A 20,116-nucleotide genomic window follows, 5' to 3' on the forward strand; every position below is an offset into this window, starting at 1 on the left:
CCAATGTATTGTCCATCTTAATTATACATTTCTGTATTAATGAATACTTATTATTTCCTCAGTACTATTGTCTGTTCCCAACCGAATCTATGTCAAATACTGTAAATGAGCTTTATCGTCAAGTGAGCTGAACCAAACTTTATTTTGTTTTATGTTTCAGTTGGAGTGAAAGTCAATCCCAAAGGCAGAGGAGAGTCAGATGTCCAGAAGAACAAGATTCGAGGTTTGCAGAATAAAAAAACTACGGCACACATTGTATTGCGTAAACCACAAGAGTATACATATATAAGTATTGCACATTTCCTCTGCAGCTTGTTTTTATTGTATTCAAGTTGAAATACTGTTCATCATACCGTTTGTTTTTGTTAACAAACAAGATTTTGTGTAAGTATTTACCAGAGAGGAAAAGTTATTGTGGTAAGAGATTATAGCAAGTGTTGTCTACAAGCGTCTTATGTCTCGACAAGCAGCCTTATTTCAGCTCTTAGGATGAAGGCTCAGACGACGTAAATAAATCAGTGAAAACATTCAGGTGCAATACCATGCAATACCTTGTAAGTTTGAAGTAGGATTTTATAATCAATACATGCATTTAGAGGGAGAGAAGAGAGACAACACCAGGGAAAAAGACCAACCTTTTTTGACAGAACACTGAAACTGCAGAGTTTTGAATAAGTCATATTTCTAAGTGTGGGATTCAGACAGCCAGGGACTAACCCACTGCAGTAGTCAATTATGGAGGAACCAGAGGTAGATGTGTTTTGGCTTTTTTGCTTGGCAAACACAAAGGGGTAAATCTTAATCCCGACTCTTTTCATGCCATCATTTCTGTTCATTATTTTCAATGTGGCTGGGAAAAATAGGTGACAAGAATACTGAAGTTGATCCTTTTAAACTAAGAGAATCACATGGTGTTACTGGTCACGCTACATGGAGGTGGTGATATTGTTTGCAGCTCTTTTAATCCTTTGATTAAAAAAAGTCAAAAAAGCTTTAAAATTTCTCCTTGTTTTTGTTTCTGTGACTCTGTTACAGTTCCAGTGGACGTGTTTTCTCCCAACTCTGAGTGGAGCGGCTTTTACGAGTATCTCGGGAAAAGACAGGCCACCACGTTTACAGTTACTGGGTTCAATGCTACCAGCGGCAGAGTTAACATTACATTACTGGAAACCAGTGGAGTGTCAATCAGACTGTCAGGTAAAAAAAAAAAATATATATATATATATATACATATATATATATATAGATATATATATATTATAGGTGTGTGTGTGTGTGTGTGTGTGTGTGGGTGTGTGTGTTTGTGTGTGTGTGTGTGTGTGTATATATATACATATACAGTAGTGTTGAAAATAATAGCAGTCCAATGTGACTAACCAGATTAATCCAGGTTTTTAGTATATTTCTTATTGCTAGATAAGATTCTCAGAAAACCAACAAGACCCAGCACTCTCGCCTCACAGCAAGAGTGTCGCCAGTTTGACCCCTGCCTGCAACTCTTCTGTGTGGAGTTTGCATGTTCTCCCCGTGTCAGCGATAGATGTTCTCTCTGGGTCCTCTGGCTTCCTCCCACAGTCCAAAAACATGTTTCAGCCCTGTGATAGTCTGGGGACCTGTCCAGGGTGAACCCCGCCTCTCGCCCAATGTCAGCTGGGATTGACTCCAACCCCCTGCGACCTGAGTTCGGATAACCGGTTAAGGATAATAAATGAATGATTGAATAAACATTCAGTCTGCAAGGCCATAAAAAATGTTTAGTCCCTAAATTATACATGCAGGGACACTGGTGGAACTTATGAACCACCTGACAACTTGTGTGCCTGTGCCCCTCTACACCAGTATATTTGCAGAATCACCAAACCAGTCTGAAGTGTCAGATTATTACCTGAGAAACATAACCTGCCAAAGCATCTCTTGTGCACATGATGTATTTTTTTATTCAAGTGTACTGCAGATACATGGGGCATATTGTGTGAAAATGGTTGGCAGGTTAACAAAACAGGCAAAGCTACACTCTTTAGGGAAAAATCCTCCAAAATAGGAGTGTTTAAGAAACTGTGGCACACTGTCTGACTTTCCCACTGAAACCCGTGTATGTTTTGACATTTCACAACAATATTTCACAATCAATACTTCAGCTTGATCGCTCGGTCATGAAAGATTTTCTGCAGGTGGGAGGCAAGGGCTCTCGATGTTTAAAATTATTGCATTTTGAATCTGATATTTCTCTTACACTTACTTGTCATATCGAACAGCAACAGTTTCTGTTTTGGCACTATAGTTAACCAAGTAGCGACATGTAGCTGAAGGGTAAATGTCACTTTCTCCCCAGTAATGTGTCAGGTGCATAGTGAAGGAAATAGAATATGATAATTCAAAATGTCAAGGTGTCTCTTTTTCCCTGTTTGTCAGTCAACCTGTCTGTCTGTCTGTTTGCCTACCACCCTGTCTGTCTGTTTGTCACCCTCCCATGGTACCCCTGCCTTTATGCCTTTCTCATTTTCCTGCCAAGTGTCACCACAAATTACAAGTTAAATTACTGTTATTTTAATTTTAGGTTCAGACACAAATCAAATTCTTTCTACTCCCAAAACTATTTTATTTCTGTATATATTTTCATCCAGGTACCTACAAGTCAGAGGAAAACCATTTGCTGTTGAAAGTCTACCAGGTGAAAGGGCCGACAGAGCATTACTACAGCAAGTTCAAAAATGACAACTGGGCTATGGATGGATATGTAAGACAAACTTCCTCTCATCGCTCTATATTAAGTATTTTAATATATGATTGTTGTTTTTAAACATGTCTTTATTAACTCATTAAGACTGAATGAAACGTGTGTGTACGTTGCATGCTTCTCCAAGCGCATTTTATATGTCATCATTTTCCAGACACGTTACACGTGATGAAATGCATCATGACTCGCTGAAAGCACCTGGATAAAGCAAAATGCATTGTGCATATGCATACGTTCAATCTGTTTGGGGTTTTTTCAGCACTCATAGTCTGCAAAAAAGTTTTTAAAGCTGCTCTTCAGAGTATGGCTGATGACCTACACGGATGTTATTTGGATGTAAACAACAATGACTTAGAAGATTCAGGCCCAGACTACGACAGGCCTTCTGACGCGTTGGCCAAGGCTCAGTGAGAGATGTGTTTGAGGAGGAGGAGGACAAACAATGCTTAGGTTTCAGCTATTTTTAGAGGGCACCTTTGCTCTTAAGCAAAATCAATATCACAATATCAACAATCCCTTAAATTACTGTGTAACAATAATGTAGCACCTACCACACCACATTACACACCTCACACTCAATACTATGCTAGACTGGATCTTGGAAAGAGGTGTATTTGAATTCCAGACCATTCTCAGTCACATTATGCAAATCAGGTTTTGAAATACAATAAACACTGATTAACATCTTTTGGAATAGATGAATTACGTGGTTTACCAAGAAGCTTTTGTTACGAGATTGCGTTTTTGTGTCTGCTTGCAAAGAATCCCGCAGAGTCTCCAGGGCGTTACTGGCCCGGCCACTAAATAGTTCCAGCACATAATTCCCCATAAAACCACCAATCTTGGGCTTAAATATTGTTGATTTATTGCACATTTGCTCTTTGTATTCATAATTTCTCTTTCAAGTGCAAAAATTCCGAACTGTGAATGTACTCACTTAGCTACAATACATTTCAAAATATTTGATGATAAAGGGGAAGACTAAAAAAGAAAGCGAGAAAGTTAGTTTCAATGTTCCGTGTAGACTTTTTAACTTAGTCCGATCATGTCTAGAACTGTGGAATGGATTAAAAATCTGATCCAGTTTGACTTGCTGACTGACGAGGACAGAGGTTGAATGGAGGAACCGAGCAGGGAGATCGTAAAAGATAGAAGCAGGCAGGGATGAAAGAAGGAAGGAAGGAAGGAAGGAAGGAAGGAAGGAAGGAGGCACATAGACAGCCAATTTATCATGGCACGAATGACAGGAAGAGAGTGGGAGGAGGAGAGTCAGGCTGGGAATGGCTGAGTTGTGATTCCTGAAAAACAATCGTTTTACAGTTAGAAGATGTATTTTCGATTCCCAGAGAAGGAGGGAGAGAAAGGCCATGAGGAGGTACAGGAGGAGGAGAGATACTGGTGATGGGGGGAGAAGACTTGCAGTCAAATGTATATGGCACTACCGCAGTCCCTGTTCAAAACGTGCCTTTTCGAAACATGCAGATTGCTTGGCTCTCTAGAACTGCTCATTAAAACAACTTCACACTATTCACTGCCCTTGCCTCGGTCCTGAGCAACACACCTGCCTGGACAAAGTTGCGTTGCATCCCCTAGCAATGCTAGAGCATACGATTAATTTGCTAACAACTACCTGTAGCGGCGCAGGCTTTTCATATTGCAAATGTTTGTTACAGTGTAACAAAGGTCAATGACACAGAGAGGGAGCTCTATCCAGCATGCCATTCACTGGTGTTAACAGTTAATAGGGGCCCCTCTCAATACATTACACCCTGTGTACATATCGCACTCCTGCTTAAAAATAGACCACATACATACACCCTAACTTGCAGGTTGCTACTCCACCAGTTTTGTTGCAGTGATCGGTTATATGTCCAGGAGCATTTTGGACTGCACTTGTTGATACAAACCCTTGCTAATCTAAATTAAACTGAGAGGTTCAGAATTGCACGCATTTGCAAACTAGTCTGGCAATGCATCGCTAACGTTATTCTGCAGTGCTTTGTAGCTTCATCACTGAATCCTTTAATGCTGAAAGAACATTTGCAGTACCTCCCACTGTCTGAGCTCCTATTAAACTGTACTAATTTAGGAATCCAGGGTAAACAAAGCCCCCCTCCAACTGAACTGAAAGTGTATAACTTTTTATTAAATATGAAAATAAAGTCTGATATTTTGTTTTTTCAGGTTACTGCAGAATCAGACCAGAAGACTTTTGTCTACCAGGGGCACATTCACAGTAAAGACTTTGGCAAGTTCCATCTGACAAGGCAAGGTAGGTCTGCCTGCAACATCACCGCCAGTAAAAAACCACAACACACAACACAGCCTTGATCTTCCTATTAGGCAATGTCACAGTGAAAGTGGGGCTGAAATATTCTGTCAAATTAGGGAAATATTATTGAAATGTTTTTGCTTGTGAAATAAATTTAATTTCAGACTGAGTAAACATGAGAAGCAGAGCTCGAGTATACGGGCTAATAAAACAAGAAGCCTCTATTACACATGCACAAAAGGGTGTTTATGTGTTCATGCATGTGTGGGTTCATCTGTGTCTGTGTCCCCAGGCCCCGTAACCATGGCAATGGACCCATCCAACCCCTATACAAACAGCAGCTCTGTGGCAGCAGCCATCTTAGTTCCTTTCTTTGCCCTCATCCTGTCTGGATTTGCCTTCTACCTCTACAAGCACAGGTAAGCTTCTGCATATCCTCACTGTAAACCCATCAGAGTAAAACAGACGACCAGCAGACTGGAATACAAAACAGGTGTTTGCCCTGTGTATCTTTAACCCTCTGAACTCCAAGCCGTTTTTTATTTTTTTGTGTCTGTCATATTTTACTCTCTGTGGCCTTGTTTTTCACTGCAGTATATACACCCTGCACCTCTATGGAAACATCACAACCATAGCTAGAAGTAGGGAGAACTGAAAATGTGAAATTTATAAAGTGTAAGTTATAATACCATAAATCATAAAAAGAAAAAAATGCATGGTTATTTTCCAAAAATTTTAATAAATCAAACAAGTGTCCACAAGTGTTAACAATGCTCAACAAGTTACACATATTAAATTATTTACATTTTTACTACATCAACTTACAGTTTCTTGTCCTCCAGTCTCAGAATCAATAGTGGCTTTACATGTGTTCAAAAACATATAACTTAATGAGTTTTTTTGACATAATTTGGCTAGTGCAAACGGTTTAAAATGTGAAGTTTTGATTCAGGTTACTTTTACTGACATGATCTATTTAAAGACATTGAAATATTCAAAATCTGATTTTTATCATGATAAATGGTGTCATTTTTGTGCTTTTTTTCAATGTAAACATGTTTTTCAAACCCGCTAGCAGGTTTTGAGGTTCAGAGGATTAACACACATTAACTTTATATAATCAAAGTAAATGTTTACTGAATAATTACATGAATTATTCCAATATGTAGTTATAACTTCATGAGTGTTTTATTTTAAATGTTTTATTTTTACAGTGCACCATTGAAGTCATTTGTTTCATTTGTGTCCTTGAAACACCCACTGTCTTTCTGCTGCATTATATTATGGTTTCCTCAGACTCCTGTTGCTAAAAGTCTTATTACTGTATGTCTGCCTTTGGTAAATGTTCCTCTCCTTCTGAGGGGCTGGCGCTTAAACTTTTGCCTGTATTTATCAAGTTTCTCAAAGAAATCAGTCCGAACAAACTTTCTGTTGCACATTATTTATTTATGATTTAATCTGTGAAGTGAAAACATTTTATCAATTTTATTATCCTTGGAAAGTCATCATACATTTGAGGATTAAAATGTAGGAGATGGGGTAGGTAGGCTAGGTAGGAGTTTACAGTAGCTGGCAGCTACTGTAAAAAAAAAAAAACAGATATTATTTATCAGGGGTGTAATGTCCTATGCAAAACTCCATAAATATAGTAGTGGGAGTTTACACTGAAGTGCCAACAATAAAATGCATCCACACCAGTCCTTTACCGGTCCTTTACAAATGTTTTGGTATTTATTATTTTCAATTAAAATAAAACTGTCACACACACACTAAGTGTCCAAAACTTACTAAATAACTTCTCAGTCCATCTCAGAAGGAGACGTCAAACTTACAGCACAAATCCTTGATTTTAAGTGATTTTAAGATGCTTGATAAATATGAGCTCCCCGGGGGGAGAGAGAATTAAAATATTATAGTCTTTCACAGTCATGTAACCCTTTTTCCTGTCCACCCACAAAACAAATCATATCATATGTATTTTGAGATCGAGGGCTCTAATTCAGTGAAGGTGCAAATGCATTGGCACATGACTATAGATTTTATTTTGGTGACTAGAGGTGAAAGCGCAGCCCTGCTGCAGCTTAGACAAGCTGGCAGAATATATTGTCAGCAGTTATAGTTGCATTGCACCTTCCAGCCATGACACCTTGGCAGTTTCCATATGGGCCAGGAGCTGAAATGTTTTGCCTAGAGTTGCTCAAAGTTAAAAAGTAAAAAAAAAAAAAAAAGTAGTTTGTTTAATACATTTCTTGACTGGATGTGAACTTCCCGTAAAAATAACATGTACATTAAGAAAAACTTTAAAAGGGAAGTTCTTGACACATCTTACATGCCATTACGGAGGACATTGTTAAGTATTACCCCAATATCCAAACCAGTACAAATCTTACTTAATGACACTGAAAATTGTACGTGGGTGTGAATTTTGAGCATTTTAGATGACAAATAAGTATATACATTACCATATAGATGCAGGCAGACAAGTAATTTACTTGCGACCTTCCAAATTGGCAGTCCACTGGCATTTGTGCCTTTGCCAAACTTGCACTAACATCAAACAGAGGCTGTGTAGTAAAGACAGTAATGATGTATTTTTTCCTTTGAAAACATCAGTCATTTGTGAGTCAGTTCCAAAAACTGAGTGGAGGAGATGGCTGTTTGATACGCCCTGTTTCCTATTCTAAAACATTATTGAAATATGTTCAGTGGACCAGATAAGGTTTTTGGAAGCAGAGGCAGGTTTACAGAGTTTTTCAAACATAATTATAGCTCTGAAACTCCAAGCAGAACATGAAGATTAAATCTGATTGACCTTAGATATTATTGTTCATCTATATTGAGGTTAAATGTCATAATTAACGTTTCCTATTTAATACCAATTAAGGTTCCACATCTAAGGGATGTTCTTACTTCTGACTTCATCACTCAGTTTTACAAAGTCATTGTATTCATCTAACAATAGCCATTAATATTAAACATTAATCCATTGGCATCATTTTTGGCAGCTGTATGCTACCATTTTTTGTCTGTGATTAAACATGAAGTTTCTTGATGTTCTTGAGGAAACACAGCCTGTACGTCCAGGTAGAAACATGCTACGTCTGTAAAGTACAGGGCCATGCAAACTTACACAACCTGCTCACCAGTGAGCAGTGTGCATTGATAGTTGATGTATATTAAAGCTGATGGTTGTATGCAGGACATTGTCTGCTGACACAGATGACAATGAGAGACCAAAAGACACCTGGGGGCCTGGCGGCAGGTAAGACTGGCACCTGTCATTCACCTGGTTTCAAACAGCAACCAGACTTCCGCCGCCGCCACATCCTCCGTCAAACTCGCCATCCCTTGTTTTTTAGTTTTTAGATTCTGCTTCATGCTGTTTAGTAAGGCTGCACAAATTGACCAAAATGTGAAATTCTCATTTTCTGAAGTGAGCTGAGTGAGCTTGTGTTCTTTGTTCGACACTATTTGTATTACTTGAAAAGAAAAAATAAGAGTTGTAAACAAAAAATGAATATTAATGGAACACAGAGACTCCTCATATCATCTAAAAGTAATTGCGGTGACATTTATTCTCAGGAAAAAATGAAGATATAATCTTAAAAGCAGTGCAGCCCTACTGTGCCGAAACAGCAATCATTTAAAGCTAGAGAGAAATTTATTTTGTCTTTGATCTCATTGTCATCTCTCTGTCAGCATGATGTCATCAAGAACAAATAAAATATTTGATGTACTATAAATCAAAACAAGTAATATGTATGTGTGTATGTATGTATTATATTTGTACTTTTGCTTTTTTCATTTCTGCTATAACTTTTATTCCTTTCATCTTGACTTGACAGTAGGTGTGTGGAGAAATTAACCCCCACAGAAATGATTTCTTTACATAACACTGTAACTAAAAGGAAGGAGTGAGTGTGCGCACTGCAGCTTCTTCCTGTTTTGGCCCGTGTGTCTGTACAGTATCTATAATACTGTCAAAGCAATTATGCTTGCTGTTTTTATTCTTCCAATAAAACTAAACTATTGCACCTACAGCCACAACCAGAAACTAGTGCAGCGACTTGAACTAGTGCCACGCAGGGAGGTCTGCGGTGTGTGTTGGTGTGTGTGCAGTTTTGTAAAGTAATGGGTTGAGCATGTAGGGTAGGCTTAGTGCCTCCCCGGGGTTGGATTTCTACCAGTGTGCGCGTACACACACACACACACACACACACACACACACACACACACAGTCTTAATGAGGTCAGAGTCAAACAGTGTTTCAGCTGCAGCACTCCTCCCTGCTAATAGTTCCACAGGGTTTGGGAGTAAGTGATTATATCTAACTGGATTATAGGACCTGATTATCCAAAAATGTAATCTGCGACAAACAGACAAATTAGGAGGGGGTCGTCATATTTCACAGCATATCCGTTTGAACCCCTGCAGTAAATTTCTTAAAATCCTCATTCAGGCAGATTGAGTAATAATATATTCTTTTGAACTGAAACCGTTGGGTACCATTTGCAGGATGATGGCAGGTTGCATGCACGCAGACACGCTCACATGAGAGCAGCAGATGGGCACTGGGCAGCTGAACCACTGAAGCAAGCAGGTGTTATGGTTCATGTTCTTGCTCCTGCCATCATTTTCCCTGCAATTTGTAGATTTTTACTAAAAACCTGCTCTTACTAAGGTCGTGCCTTTAATCTCAATGGTAAAGCTCCCGTCCAACATGTCTAACAAGAGAACTGAAAGGACGGAAGAGCATATTTTAAGATTACTTTTTTCATTAAATGGCGTTTTATTTTAATTGTACTTGAACTAAATGAGACTATCTAATAATTATAGTCAATATTCAGTGTTTATCTATAACTCTTACCATTATGTGCAGGTTTCTCTACATTTCACACAAATTAGGGAACTTTATGAATTGAAGGGAAAATTGGTATTTTTCAATCTGAACCCTACTTTTTACATGACTAACAACTGAAACAAAAGTTTTCGAAATTGCTCCAGTTCTGGATGAGACCTCTGTAACAGGCAACGTGAAATGCAAGGGCAACAGAATGGTGTTACTTTAATGTTACAATCATCAATAGTGCTAATTTTTTACCAACGACAGGCTCCGATTGTTATTATAAATGTCTATAATATAGCGGTAGTAGGTTAATGTAATTCTGCCTGCAGCAGGTTTCTCCACTCTTGGAATAGCATCTTTGTTTTGGAAAAAATGCTCAGGTATAGGACTTCTCCTCTTTGGTCACTGTGGAGGCTGGACTCTTGTAGCACGATTTGCTACAACCTCAGCCTGTAGGAACATTTTGTTGGCAAACACGAAGCATTGTCTTTACTGAAAATCTTTAAGATAACACTAAGTTATGTACGTTTTCTGTACTCGCAGTTCCACTTTTGTCTTGTGAGTCACCTCTCACAAGATTTCAGAACAAGACATTTCCATCTTTCCATGTTGTCACACAATTACAATAACAATCTGAGCCTGTCAGTGGTCAAAACAAACACTTTAAGTGGACGCACACTGAAGGTAAGCAGTTGCCCTGTGTGATTACATTGCAGCCCTTTTTGTGGCTGCCAGCTGCGGCACTTATTCTAAGATACAAAAACATGTCCCAGGTTGAAAAATACCAAAGTTCCTTTTTATATAAGCACAGCTATCTTGCAATCACCTAAAACTGGTTCACTTAAAGTTACATAACAGAATATTCAGCAGCTGGGGGTCAAAAAGGCCCCAAAACAAACTCATAGACACATCAGACCACAGAGAAACAGGAGCATGACATTAGAGTCATGTTTCTGGACACCTCAACAATGTAATATAATAATCTCCCGCCTTATTGTTTGGATTCACCAGCATCCAGAGAGCTAATATAAATTGTATATTAAAACAAGGACATAAGAAAATTAGAGCAATTTATCCTCACCGTCCTAAAATGTTTGTGAGTTTACGTTTTACTCGTCATTCTGTCTTTCAGAGGCTGGCACCTTTTTGTTTTTACTGTGTTTTCTTTTTTCCAAACGTTGATTACAACTTTGTTGAGATTCCTTGTGAGATACCTGATATTAACACCATTGTTTCCTTCCATTTTGTTTTGCAGGACACGTCCCAAGGTCCAGTTCAATGGCTATGTTGGCCATGAGAGCTCCAACGGTCAGGCATCTTTTGAAAACCCAATGTATGACACCAACATGAAGCCCACTGAGGCTAAGGCAGTCCGATTCGACACCACACTCAATACGGTCTGCACTGTGGTATAGTCCAACAAGCCTTCCACTACCTATACAGTGGTTCAGTCCAACCTCCCTGTTGCAGTCTGCAGTGTGATTTAACCAAACAGAGAAGAAAGAACAAACTTAAAATTTGGACTCGTCACTGTGAGCAGTCTGTGTTGTAGCATGCCGGTCCTCTGTCAGCATGATGTGCACAGTAATGCAGCTCTGCTCCACCTCATTCCTGAACAACGGCATCATCCACCTCTCCCTGTAGAAAGAGAAAAGTAAGTTGGAACCAATACACAAGGGAGTAGACGTCATCAAACGTGTTGTTCAGGAGATCAATGCTGGGACCGGATTTCTTCTTAAGCACTGATGCTTTTCAGACACCAAGGAAAAACACAGAAAGATGGTACAACTATGTTACCAGTGCACGTCCAGTGTCAGCTGACTACTGTTAAATTTTACCCAACCTCCTTATGGAAAGGGCTCTGTATGGCCAGAGTCATTTGGCCCTCAAATCCCCAGCCTAGCCCCCGTACCCCAAGCCAAATTTGCACAGTGGTATAGGCTAACTCTTATCTTACCAACTCCCCTGCTGCAGGCCAGACGTGGGTCCGACCAATGCTCGGTTCTACCCTCAGGGGACGCACATAGACTATTCCACCATTCAACCCCCTCCAGACATCGAAGAGTAATTGGATGGTTCCTATATGTCAACGCAAAAACCATCATTGGTGCTGGACCAAAAACCTCCCACTGGACTTCCATCACTCTGGACTTGACAAGACTGGACTCTCTGACGTAATTACAGCTTACACGGTCTGTTTCGGTGGAATCTGATATCAGTTGTACAGACTGCTGTGAAGCTGATAACCAAATGCAGTCGATGCAGTGACAAGTTCAACCAGACCAATTCCTTTAAAGAAAATGATACTCTTATCCTGTACTGATACTAGAATTAGATTAGTACTAGGAGTGGTGGACTAGTGCTAGACAAGCCAGTGTCAGATAACAGTTGCAGATATGATTAAAATGTTTGTTTTAGCCTACTTTAGAACTGAATAGGGTTTGGTTTAATATAGCGAGACAATCACAGAGTTAGGTAAGCTGAGTCAGTCAATAATGGATTTTCTGTGATTGTCTTCTGCCGCTTACTGTATTGCCTATTATGACAGTGTCTACTTACAGTATTTGGCAACAAAGGTAGGCTAAAACATGCCAAATCAAGCATTTGCAAATGCTAGCCGTCCCAGGTTTAATACGAGAACCTGTGAACTAGTTCTAGATGAGTTTTGGACATTTTCAAATATTCTATAGAGTTACTACACACATTAAATCAGTCCTATGTACAATATTCCACACTAGCACTAGGCAGACTGTGCTGAAGCAGAAAACCAGACATTTGAGTTGCCGGGCTGGTGTACACAATGGACTGGTTTCCACAGGCCTGTCTAACACAATCAAAGAGTCAGACAACTGATTCTTGTTCTTGGACTAGCCAGGGCTCTGTGCTTGGTGGCTGAACAAGTGGAAGCCTGGAGGCAATAAGCTGTCAAGATCGTCAACTGCTGCAATCAGCTGTGGCCAAATCCAGGAAATGATTTGTCTTCTCATAACTCCGGTTGGGATTATCAGTCAAGTGATGACTGATTTTTTTTTTTTCTACAGCATTTTCTCCAGCCACAGAATCAGAAATAGATGAAGAGATTAACAGACGGACTGGTTGACTGACAGAAATTAGACGGACGGACACAGACAAATGGACAGATAGACGCCTCTGTCAGTCGTGCTGGAAAAGAGAGACAAGGACAGGTTGCTATGGAAGCAGAGGCAAATAGTTGTCTCTATTTGTCTCTTCTGGCATTTTTCTTCAGTGAAGATATTGATGAACAGACTCTATGTTCAAATACCCAGTGGCCCCATGGGACTTCCCAAACCACTGCTGCTGGGGACCCCAAAATATAAACTTTATATAAACTCTTAAACCGCACAAATTTTGCACTAGTGTGTTTTTCTGACTGGGTTATGAAAAAATTAATAATTTTTGGGTCTGAAATGGGTTTGAAAAATGAGTCATTCAAAAAAGAGAATTTTATTCAAAAACTTCTATCTTTAAAAAGATGATAAAAATGACTTAATACAGGGTTACAGAGTGTTTGTATATACACATTTATATTTCACACTCCCTGTTAGCAGAAGGTGTGACCACATGCTAAACCGTTGTTTATTTTGTTGCCATGACAACATGCTAGCCAACCAGACAGTTGGGATCAGCTTACCCGTGGACCTCCGAGCTTCTAGTGTCACATAATGACACCACGTTATTTGCCATTGATAGAACAGTGGATGTTTCTGAGAGCTCACACTGAATACTGTTACTGCTGCAATAGGCTCACAACCATAACATGCCGTATTATGTGGCCCCACTGAAACGCTAGTTTTATTTACAGACATTAAACTCCATCATTTTCTGAGATACTGTACAGTACTTTCAAATTCTACCAGTGAAACAGAAGCTAGAGCGTCTTTTGTATTGTACTTCTGTATTGTGACGTATTTCCCAGTGAAACTGAATATTTGAGCGGTGTACAGTTACAAGAGGGATATAAATTGAATCCATTTGATTGGACTGCAAAAAGTGGCTGCGCTTAGAGGACTGTTGGCTCCACACATACACACACATACCTCCCTCACCTGTCATTACATCAGGAGGAGGATGAGGGAGAGTTGAAAGGGAAACTTTCCGGCTTTCAACCAGCTCAGTGTCTCTGTAGCGCAGGCAGGACACACATCCAGCCTCCCAGTCTCTTCATGCTGCCAGTGCCCAGATCTCCCTGCTAACCCACTGGGAGAAGTCTGTATGTACTGCAGCCACACAGAGGTAGACGAAAAACCTGCAAAGCCGCTTTGAAATAGACCTCAGCCACATTGTTTTGGAGATAAAAAAGTTTGTGGCCATTAATATCCAGTCACACATCTCCTCCTATCTCTCTCCATAATACTCACAAACAGTGAAGTGCAGGTTTTATATGACCTGCATCCCTAGCTCGTTGTCCACAGTCTCATTTGATTGGATTCATTTTTGTAAATGCCCCTGAGTGCAGGATGAGTTATCAACTGTTTTATATGGATTTGGATGTAAAAATATTCTGAGTCAGTTTTGGGCATATAGTTGGCATACTATCAAGAGATAAATGAACAATTAACACAGGGTAACAGAAATGAAACTGAAAGGATATATATATATATATTTTTTTTTTTTAGTTTAACTTGGACTTTAAGATACACTAAATAAAATGCTACATTTAAATATTACCTCAGTATGGGCTCATTTTAAGTTAAGCAGTCAGTGTGAGCTTTCAGAAACAACATGTGCCTGTTTCTCTAACTCTCTTTAAAAAGCTGTGTTGCAAGTCCTCACATTGTCAAGCATCATCTTTCAACACATTTGACATATCTGACGCACATGATTTTATTTCAACACACCTTATTAAAGAGCTCACAGTGTATTTGTGATCTGTTTGAGAAATGGTCATGTAAGGCAGAGGACAAACAGATACAGTATGAAGACAACATGCACAATTATTGTTGTCGACAGCTATCGCCCCACGGAGCCCCTCCATTGTTTGAGAAATACCTCGTGTGCAGAGAGTAAGTTACATCCTGCTTATCAATGCTGGAAACTCACTGCAACAAATACACAAGCTTAGCGAGTGCAGCCTTGCATTCAAATTATTTCCTGGTATTTTAAGTCAAAATGTCGTGCTAACACCCATGAGCCTGCAGGATTCAAGAAAATCCACTAGCTTCAAATCACTTGCCAAGCTTGTTATTTCGCGCAGTGTTCTCTCGAAATAATTTTATTTTTGCGAAAGATGCTGCACTTGGTTTAGATCACAGATGTAACTGCTTTCAGTGTGTGTCTTTCAATGTCTTCAGGCCTGTGTCTTGTTTGTTTCACTCTTCACTCTCACCATTCTGCACTTTTTTATTGTCCAAATTCATTTTCAATTATGTTCCCCATGTTTTCAACAGTCCTACATACCTACAAACAATAGATCATAAATCCATTCATTCACACATGTGACATCAAATGATGAATGGAATGTATGAGATATCAGATAATGAAACTTACAACTGATTAAATGATGATTTTGTCCATGAAACACATGTTATATTAGCCTACAGTGTTATATTTCAGACCAAGACTCAATTCACTGAAATCAGAGAGTGGATTTTCTCCAGAACTCAAACACTGAAAAGGAAAACAATTGGCATTTGGCATGAGAAGGCTGTGACATCCACCTATTTAAAAAATAAGCAAGAATTATTTTTGTCTCTATTGAGATTTTCTGCTCATTTAATTGAAAATGAATCTACTACTTCATGTCCTTAAAACAATGGCGGTTATGTTTGGAGGCCTGACGAGGGATATTGTTGGTATTGTAATATCCATTGTTAGCCTGTCATTCACAGCCTCAGAGTCAGGGTCATGGGGAGACAGCCAGAAACACATACAGCAGTGTGAAGTACACAAAATACAGATATAGCGACGTGTGCACGAGCTATAATACTGGCAAAAGTTAAAGAGGATGACAAGACAGAAGGCACATATTCAAAATCTCCTTGCAGAAATAAACAAGACATCTGTAAACAACAGTAGAGCGTCTGCTCACAAACTAGCGAGCCTCCTCTCTTTTTACTGCTGGAATGCACCCCGTGCTTCTATTTTAATTAATTTAATTAATTCAGCCGAGATTTCCTATGGAGTCAAGAGAGCATAATGGAGCCTGAAAATTAGAGGCTGCAAGGTTTCCACAGGCGTAATAAAAGGTCTAATTTTTAACAATTAATGACACAGATCTGATCTCCCAGTGTGCCCAAACAAGGAATTTAGACTCAGCGTTGTCCCAGTTTATTCTGCCATGAAAATATGAGAGGCATGCTACAGATGTTAGATTTGTGATTGTATGTAGTACGAAGTGACTGTCAGTAACAAATTTGGCACATGTACTGTAATACAGACTGAAGCTTGTAGAAGCACATATCCTAAAGGAGTACTTCACCCTTAAAATGACCATTTGTATTGAATTCTTGAAGAAAACTTTGATTTCTCATGGCCTCTGCAGTGAATAGAATCCAAAAAACAACTGAAAATGTACTTCATCCTTAATACATTGAATCTCTCCTGTGCATGCCTGAGACTTTCCTGGCAGAAGTGATTTAAATAGTGAGATTTCAGCAAGAAAGCATGCGTTTGGGAAGTACTGAGAGTGTGTTGCAACTTTATAAAAAATCTGAACAGAATCACATTTTATAACAAAGGACTCCTGGTGTAATCCGGTTTGGTGTTTTTTTTGTCGGAAAATGTAGTAAAGACACATACTGTCAGTCTGACTTCTGGCCTGTGAGATCAGAATCCTTCTCAACATGCCGCTTACAGGACTTTCTATGAGTAGCCTTGAGATTTTTGCTATCACTCAAGACTTTCTTTTAGCATTTTTGAAGAAGTTTCCACATTTGTCCGTCATTTGGCATTGTCAGCAGTCCTCACCGTTTAAAAGAGCGACAGCTGGCTACGAGTAAAAAATAAAAAAATAAAACTACCCACTAAATTTTGAAATGCCAAGGTTGTTTCTGCCTCTTCAGCTGAGACTTTTCACAGTTTGGGAGGAAGTTTGTCCCTTACTTTCTCTAAAGTGGTATTGTCAGCAGTCCTCATTGAAACAAAGGGGCCCAGGTTGCTGTGAGCTTTAAAAAATACCAGCTAAAATTGTAAATGTCACACATTGCCTTTTCACACAATGTCACATGGTAGAGATGAGCTTTTTTCCCCACCGGCTACCGAAATACAGAATAGATCCAATGCATCTGAAATATGAATATATCTCTAAATTACATCAAGATGGGGTTTGAATGACACTGAAACAAAGGTGTGAATAGATGCAGAGTACACTGCAGTGATTATACTGAACTTTTCCTGCAGGAAAATCCATACTCAAAAGAATCAAAATTACTTTATTTATCCCAGATGGGAAATTCAGTTAGTCTGGTAGAATCTCTTGAAGAATGCAACAGCCTGATGGCTGTAGGAGCGAAGGATCTTTTAAATCTCTCCGTCCTGCAATGGAGAGAGAGGAGCTGTCCACTGCTGTTTTTTTTGGTCCATAAAGGTTTTGTGTAGCGGATGAGCCGGGTATTTCAGAATGGCCTCGAACATCTTGACAGTGCATCTCTCCACCACCTCCTCCAGTGTGTCCAACCTGGCTCCAACCACAGGACCAGCTCTTTTGACTAGTCTGTCTAACCGCCTTGCATCTCTGTGTCTGATGCTGCCTCCCCAGCAGACTGCAGCATAAAACAACACATTTGCCACCACAGACTGATAAAACATCTGCAGCATCTTACTACAGATGTCCAGAGATCTGAGCTTCCTTAAGAAAAAGAGGCGGCTCTGCCCCTTTTTGTAGAGAGCGTCAGTGTTTAGGGACCAGTCCAATTTATAATCCAGGTATACACCTAGATACTTATAACTTGGCACCACTGGCTGAAGAGAGGGCAGTGTCACCCGAGTACTTCTCGATTTGGCAGGACTCAGAGTTGTATTTGAAGTCCGCTGTGTGCAGTGTGAACAGGAATGGAGCCAGAACAGTCCCTTGTGGAGCCCCTGTGCTGCTCATTAATGTCCCAGAAACACAGTTCCCCAACCTGACATACTGTGGTCTTACTGTCAGGTAATCTGTGATCCAGGGAGAAGGAAAAGATGAAGGAAAGATCCAATTCCAACTCTGTGAGCTTTTTTTTGAGTATGTTGGGTTGGATGGTGTTGAATGGGCTTGAAAAATCAAAGAACATGATTCTCACATGAGCACCAGTTTCCTCCAGATGAGCAAGGGCACAGTGAAGCATGTAGAGGACACTCCGATGTGTTGTTTGTATGCAAACTGCAGGGGGTCGAGTTTGTCTTTGACCTCAACTCTCAGTAGGCGTAGAATCAGCCGCTCCAAGGTCTTCATGATGTGAGAAGTGAGGGCTACTGGTCTGTAGTCATTAAGTACAGCTGGACATTTTATTTTTGGTACCGGCACAACACAGGAAATTTTCCACAGTGCCGGCACTCGCCCCAACTGTAGTCTGAGGTTGAAGATCTTGTGGAGAGGTTGACACGGTTGGGCAGCACAGTCCTTGAGCAGCCTTCGACACACACCATCTGGGCCAGCAGCCTTCCCAGAGCAAAGTCTTCCCAGTTCCAACCTCACCCCTGTCTCTGTGACAGACAAGGGTGGAGGCCCAGGTGTAAGAGGGAGGCTGGATGCTGTTTTGTAGATGTACACATGTTAAAGAGGAGGAGGTGGAGAAGCAGCATTGGCAATGGGTTAGGCCACTGTATTGAATCTGTTGAAGAACTGGTTGAGTTCATCAGCTCTTTCTACATCACTTTTTTGTTGTTATAACCGGAGATGGTGTTGATTCCTCTCCACATTTCACGGATGTTGCTTCTTTGTTGATTTCTCTCCAGTTACTTCTTGTGTTCCACCTTTGCCATCTTTAATCTTTTCTTCAACTTATATCGTACTAGTTTGAGCCATGCTTTGTCACCATCTCTAAAAGCTGCCTTCTTCTCATTGAGGATTGTCTTTAAATCACTAGTAATCCAAGGTTTGTTATTGTGGAAACACTGTACAGTCCTAGTGGGTATGACTGTGTCTCTACAGAAGTTGAAGTAATCAGTAAAGCAGTCAACCTGTCTGTCAATGTCCATACTGTTCTTCTCTGTTTCCAGCAACACATTCCAGTCTGTACATTCAAAGCAGTCCTTGAGAGCCTCAGTTGCCTCTGGTGTCCATTTCCTGACTGTGAGTTTAGTTGCAGGCTGCCTCCACACACAAGGTTTGTAACAAGTCTCCAGAAGAACTAAGTTATGGTCCGATCTTCCTATTGGGGGCATGGCAGTAGCTCTGGAAGCTTGTTTGACATTAGCATACAGCAGATCAAGGGTTTTATTTTCTCTGGTGGGACAGTTAACGAACTGTGTAAATCCAGACAGGTGGGAGGAGAGGAAACATGGTTGAAGTCTCCTGATATTATCAAGTATGCTTCTGGGTGTTTAGTCTGTATCCTAGCAACGAGTTCATGTAGAGCTTCACATGGAACTTCAGCAGTTGCTTTGGGTGGAATGTACACAAGTATTGTTATGATGTGACTGAACTCCCTTGGTACATAATATGGTCTCATACTAACTGCTAATAATTCAATATGTGGACAGCACATATTCTCCTTGACAGTAACATGTGCAGGACTGCACCATCTCTGGTTCACAAATAAAGCCAAGCTCCCACCTTTCTTCTTGCCACTAGCTTTTGCATCTCTGTCTGATTTTATGAGAGTGAAGCCAGGTAGATCCACATTGGAGTCTGAGATGTACTGATTCAACCACGTTTCTCTAAAACACAAGAGACTACACTCACTGTATTCTTTCTGAGTCTTCACCAACATCTCCAGCACGGCAACCACGAAAACACCTCTTCAACTCAGCTGGAATAGGGTGATGGTGTCCTCCAGACTTGCTCCGTTTATTCCTCTCTTGAATAAACTCTTCTCTCCACAGAAATATCCATCAAAAATATTATTTAAAAAATACATAAAAACTTAGCAAATCAGAGAGCTACCAACCTTTTGCTGCTCCTCCATGAATCGCATCCCGTATGTCATTCAGCCGCTGTATGGACCTGTAGATAGATTTTTATTACCAGACTGAAATAGAACTTCCTTTGTTTGTGGGGTGATTTCAGATTTAGTGTGTCATGTAATCCAATTAATATTTTCCCTATTGCCCTTGAGAGGACTTTGTGTCACCTTCTGCTCAACAGTTTGAACAGGACAAACTT

General features: G+C 40.0%; 1 protein-coding gene across 1 annotated transcript in view; it reads left to right on the top strand.

The window, feature by feature from the left end:
* The window catches only part of LOC131992507 (CUB and sushi domain-containing protein 1-like), a 442,029-nt gene extending 422,203 nt beyond the window's left edge, over nt 1–19,826 (top strand). The window contains exons 69-75 of the mRNA XM_059358115.1: nt 161–223; nt 1,036–1,197; nt 2,625–2,737; nt 4,922–5,009; nt 5,302–5,428; nt 8,209–8,271; nt 11,111–19,826. Of these exons, the coding sequence (XP_059214098.1) occupies nt 161–223; nt 1,036–1,197; nt 2,625–2,737; nt 4,922–5,009; nt 5,302–5,428; nt 8,209–8,271; nt 11,111–11,270 (776 nt within the window). The 3' untranslated portion in view covers nt 11,271–19,826. The remainder of the gene's footprint in view (nt 1–160; nt 224–1,035; nt 1,198–2,624; nt 2,738–4,921; nt 5,010–5,301; nt 5,429–8,208; nt 8,272–11,110) is intronic.
* Nucleotides 19,827–20,116: the final 290 nt, after the last annotated feature.

Source organism: Centropristis striata, chromosome 2 (genome assembly GCF_030273125.1).
Source record: "Centropristis striata isolate RG_2023a ecotype Rhode Island chromosome 2, C.striata_1.0, whole genome shotgun sequence".
NCBI classification, from domain to species: domain Eukaryota; kingdom Metazoa; phylum Chordata; class Actinopteri; order Perciformes; family Serranidae; genus Centropristis; species Centropristis striata.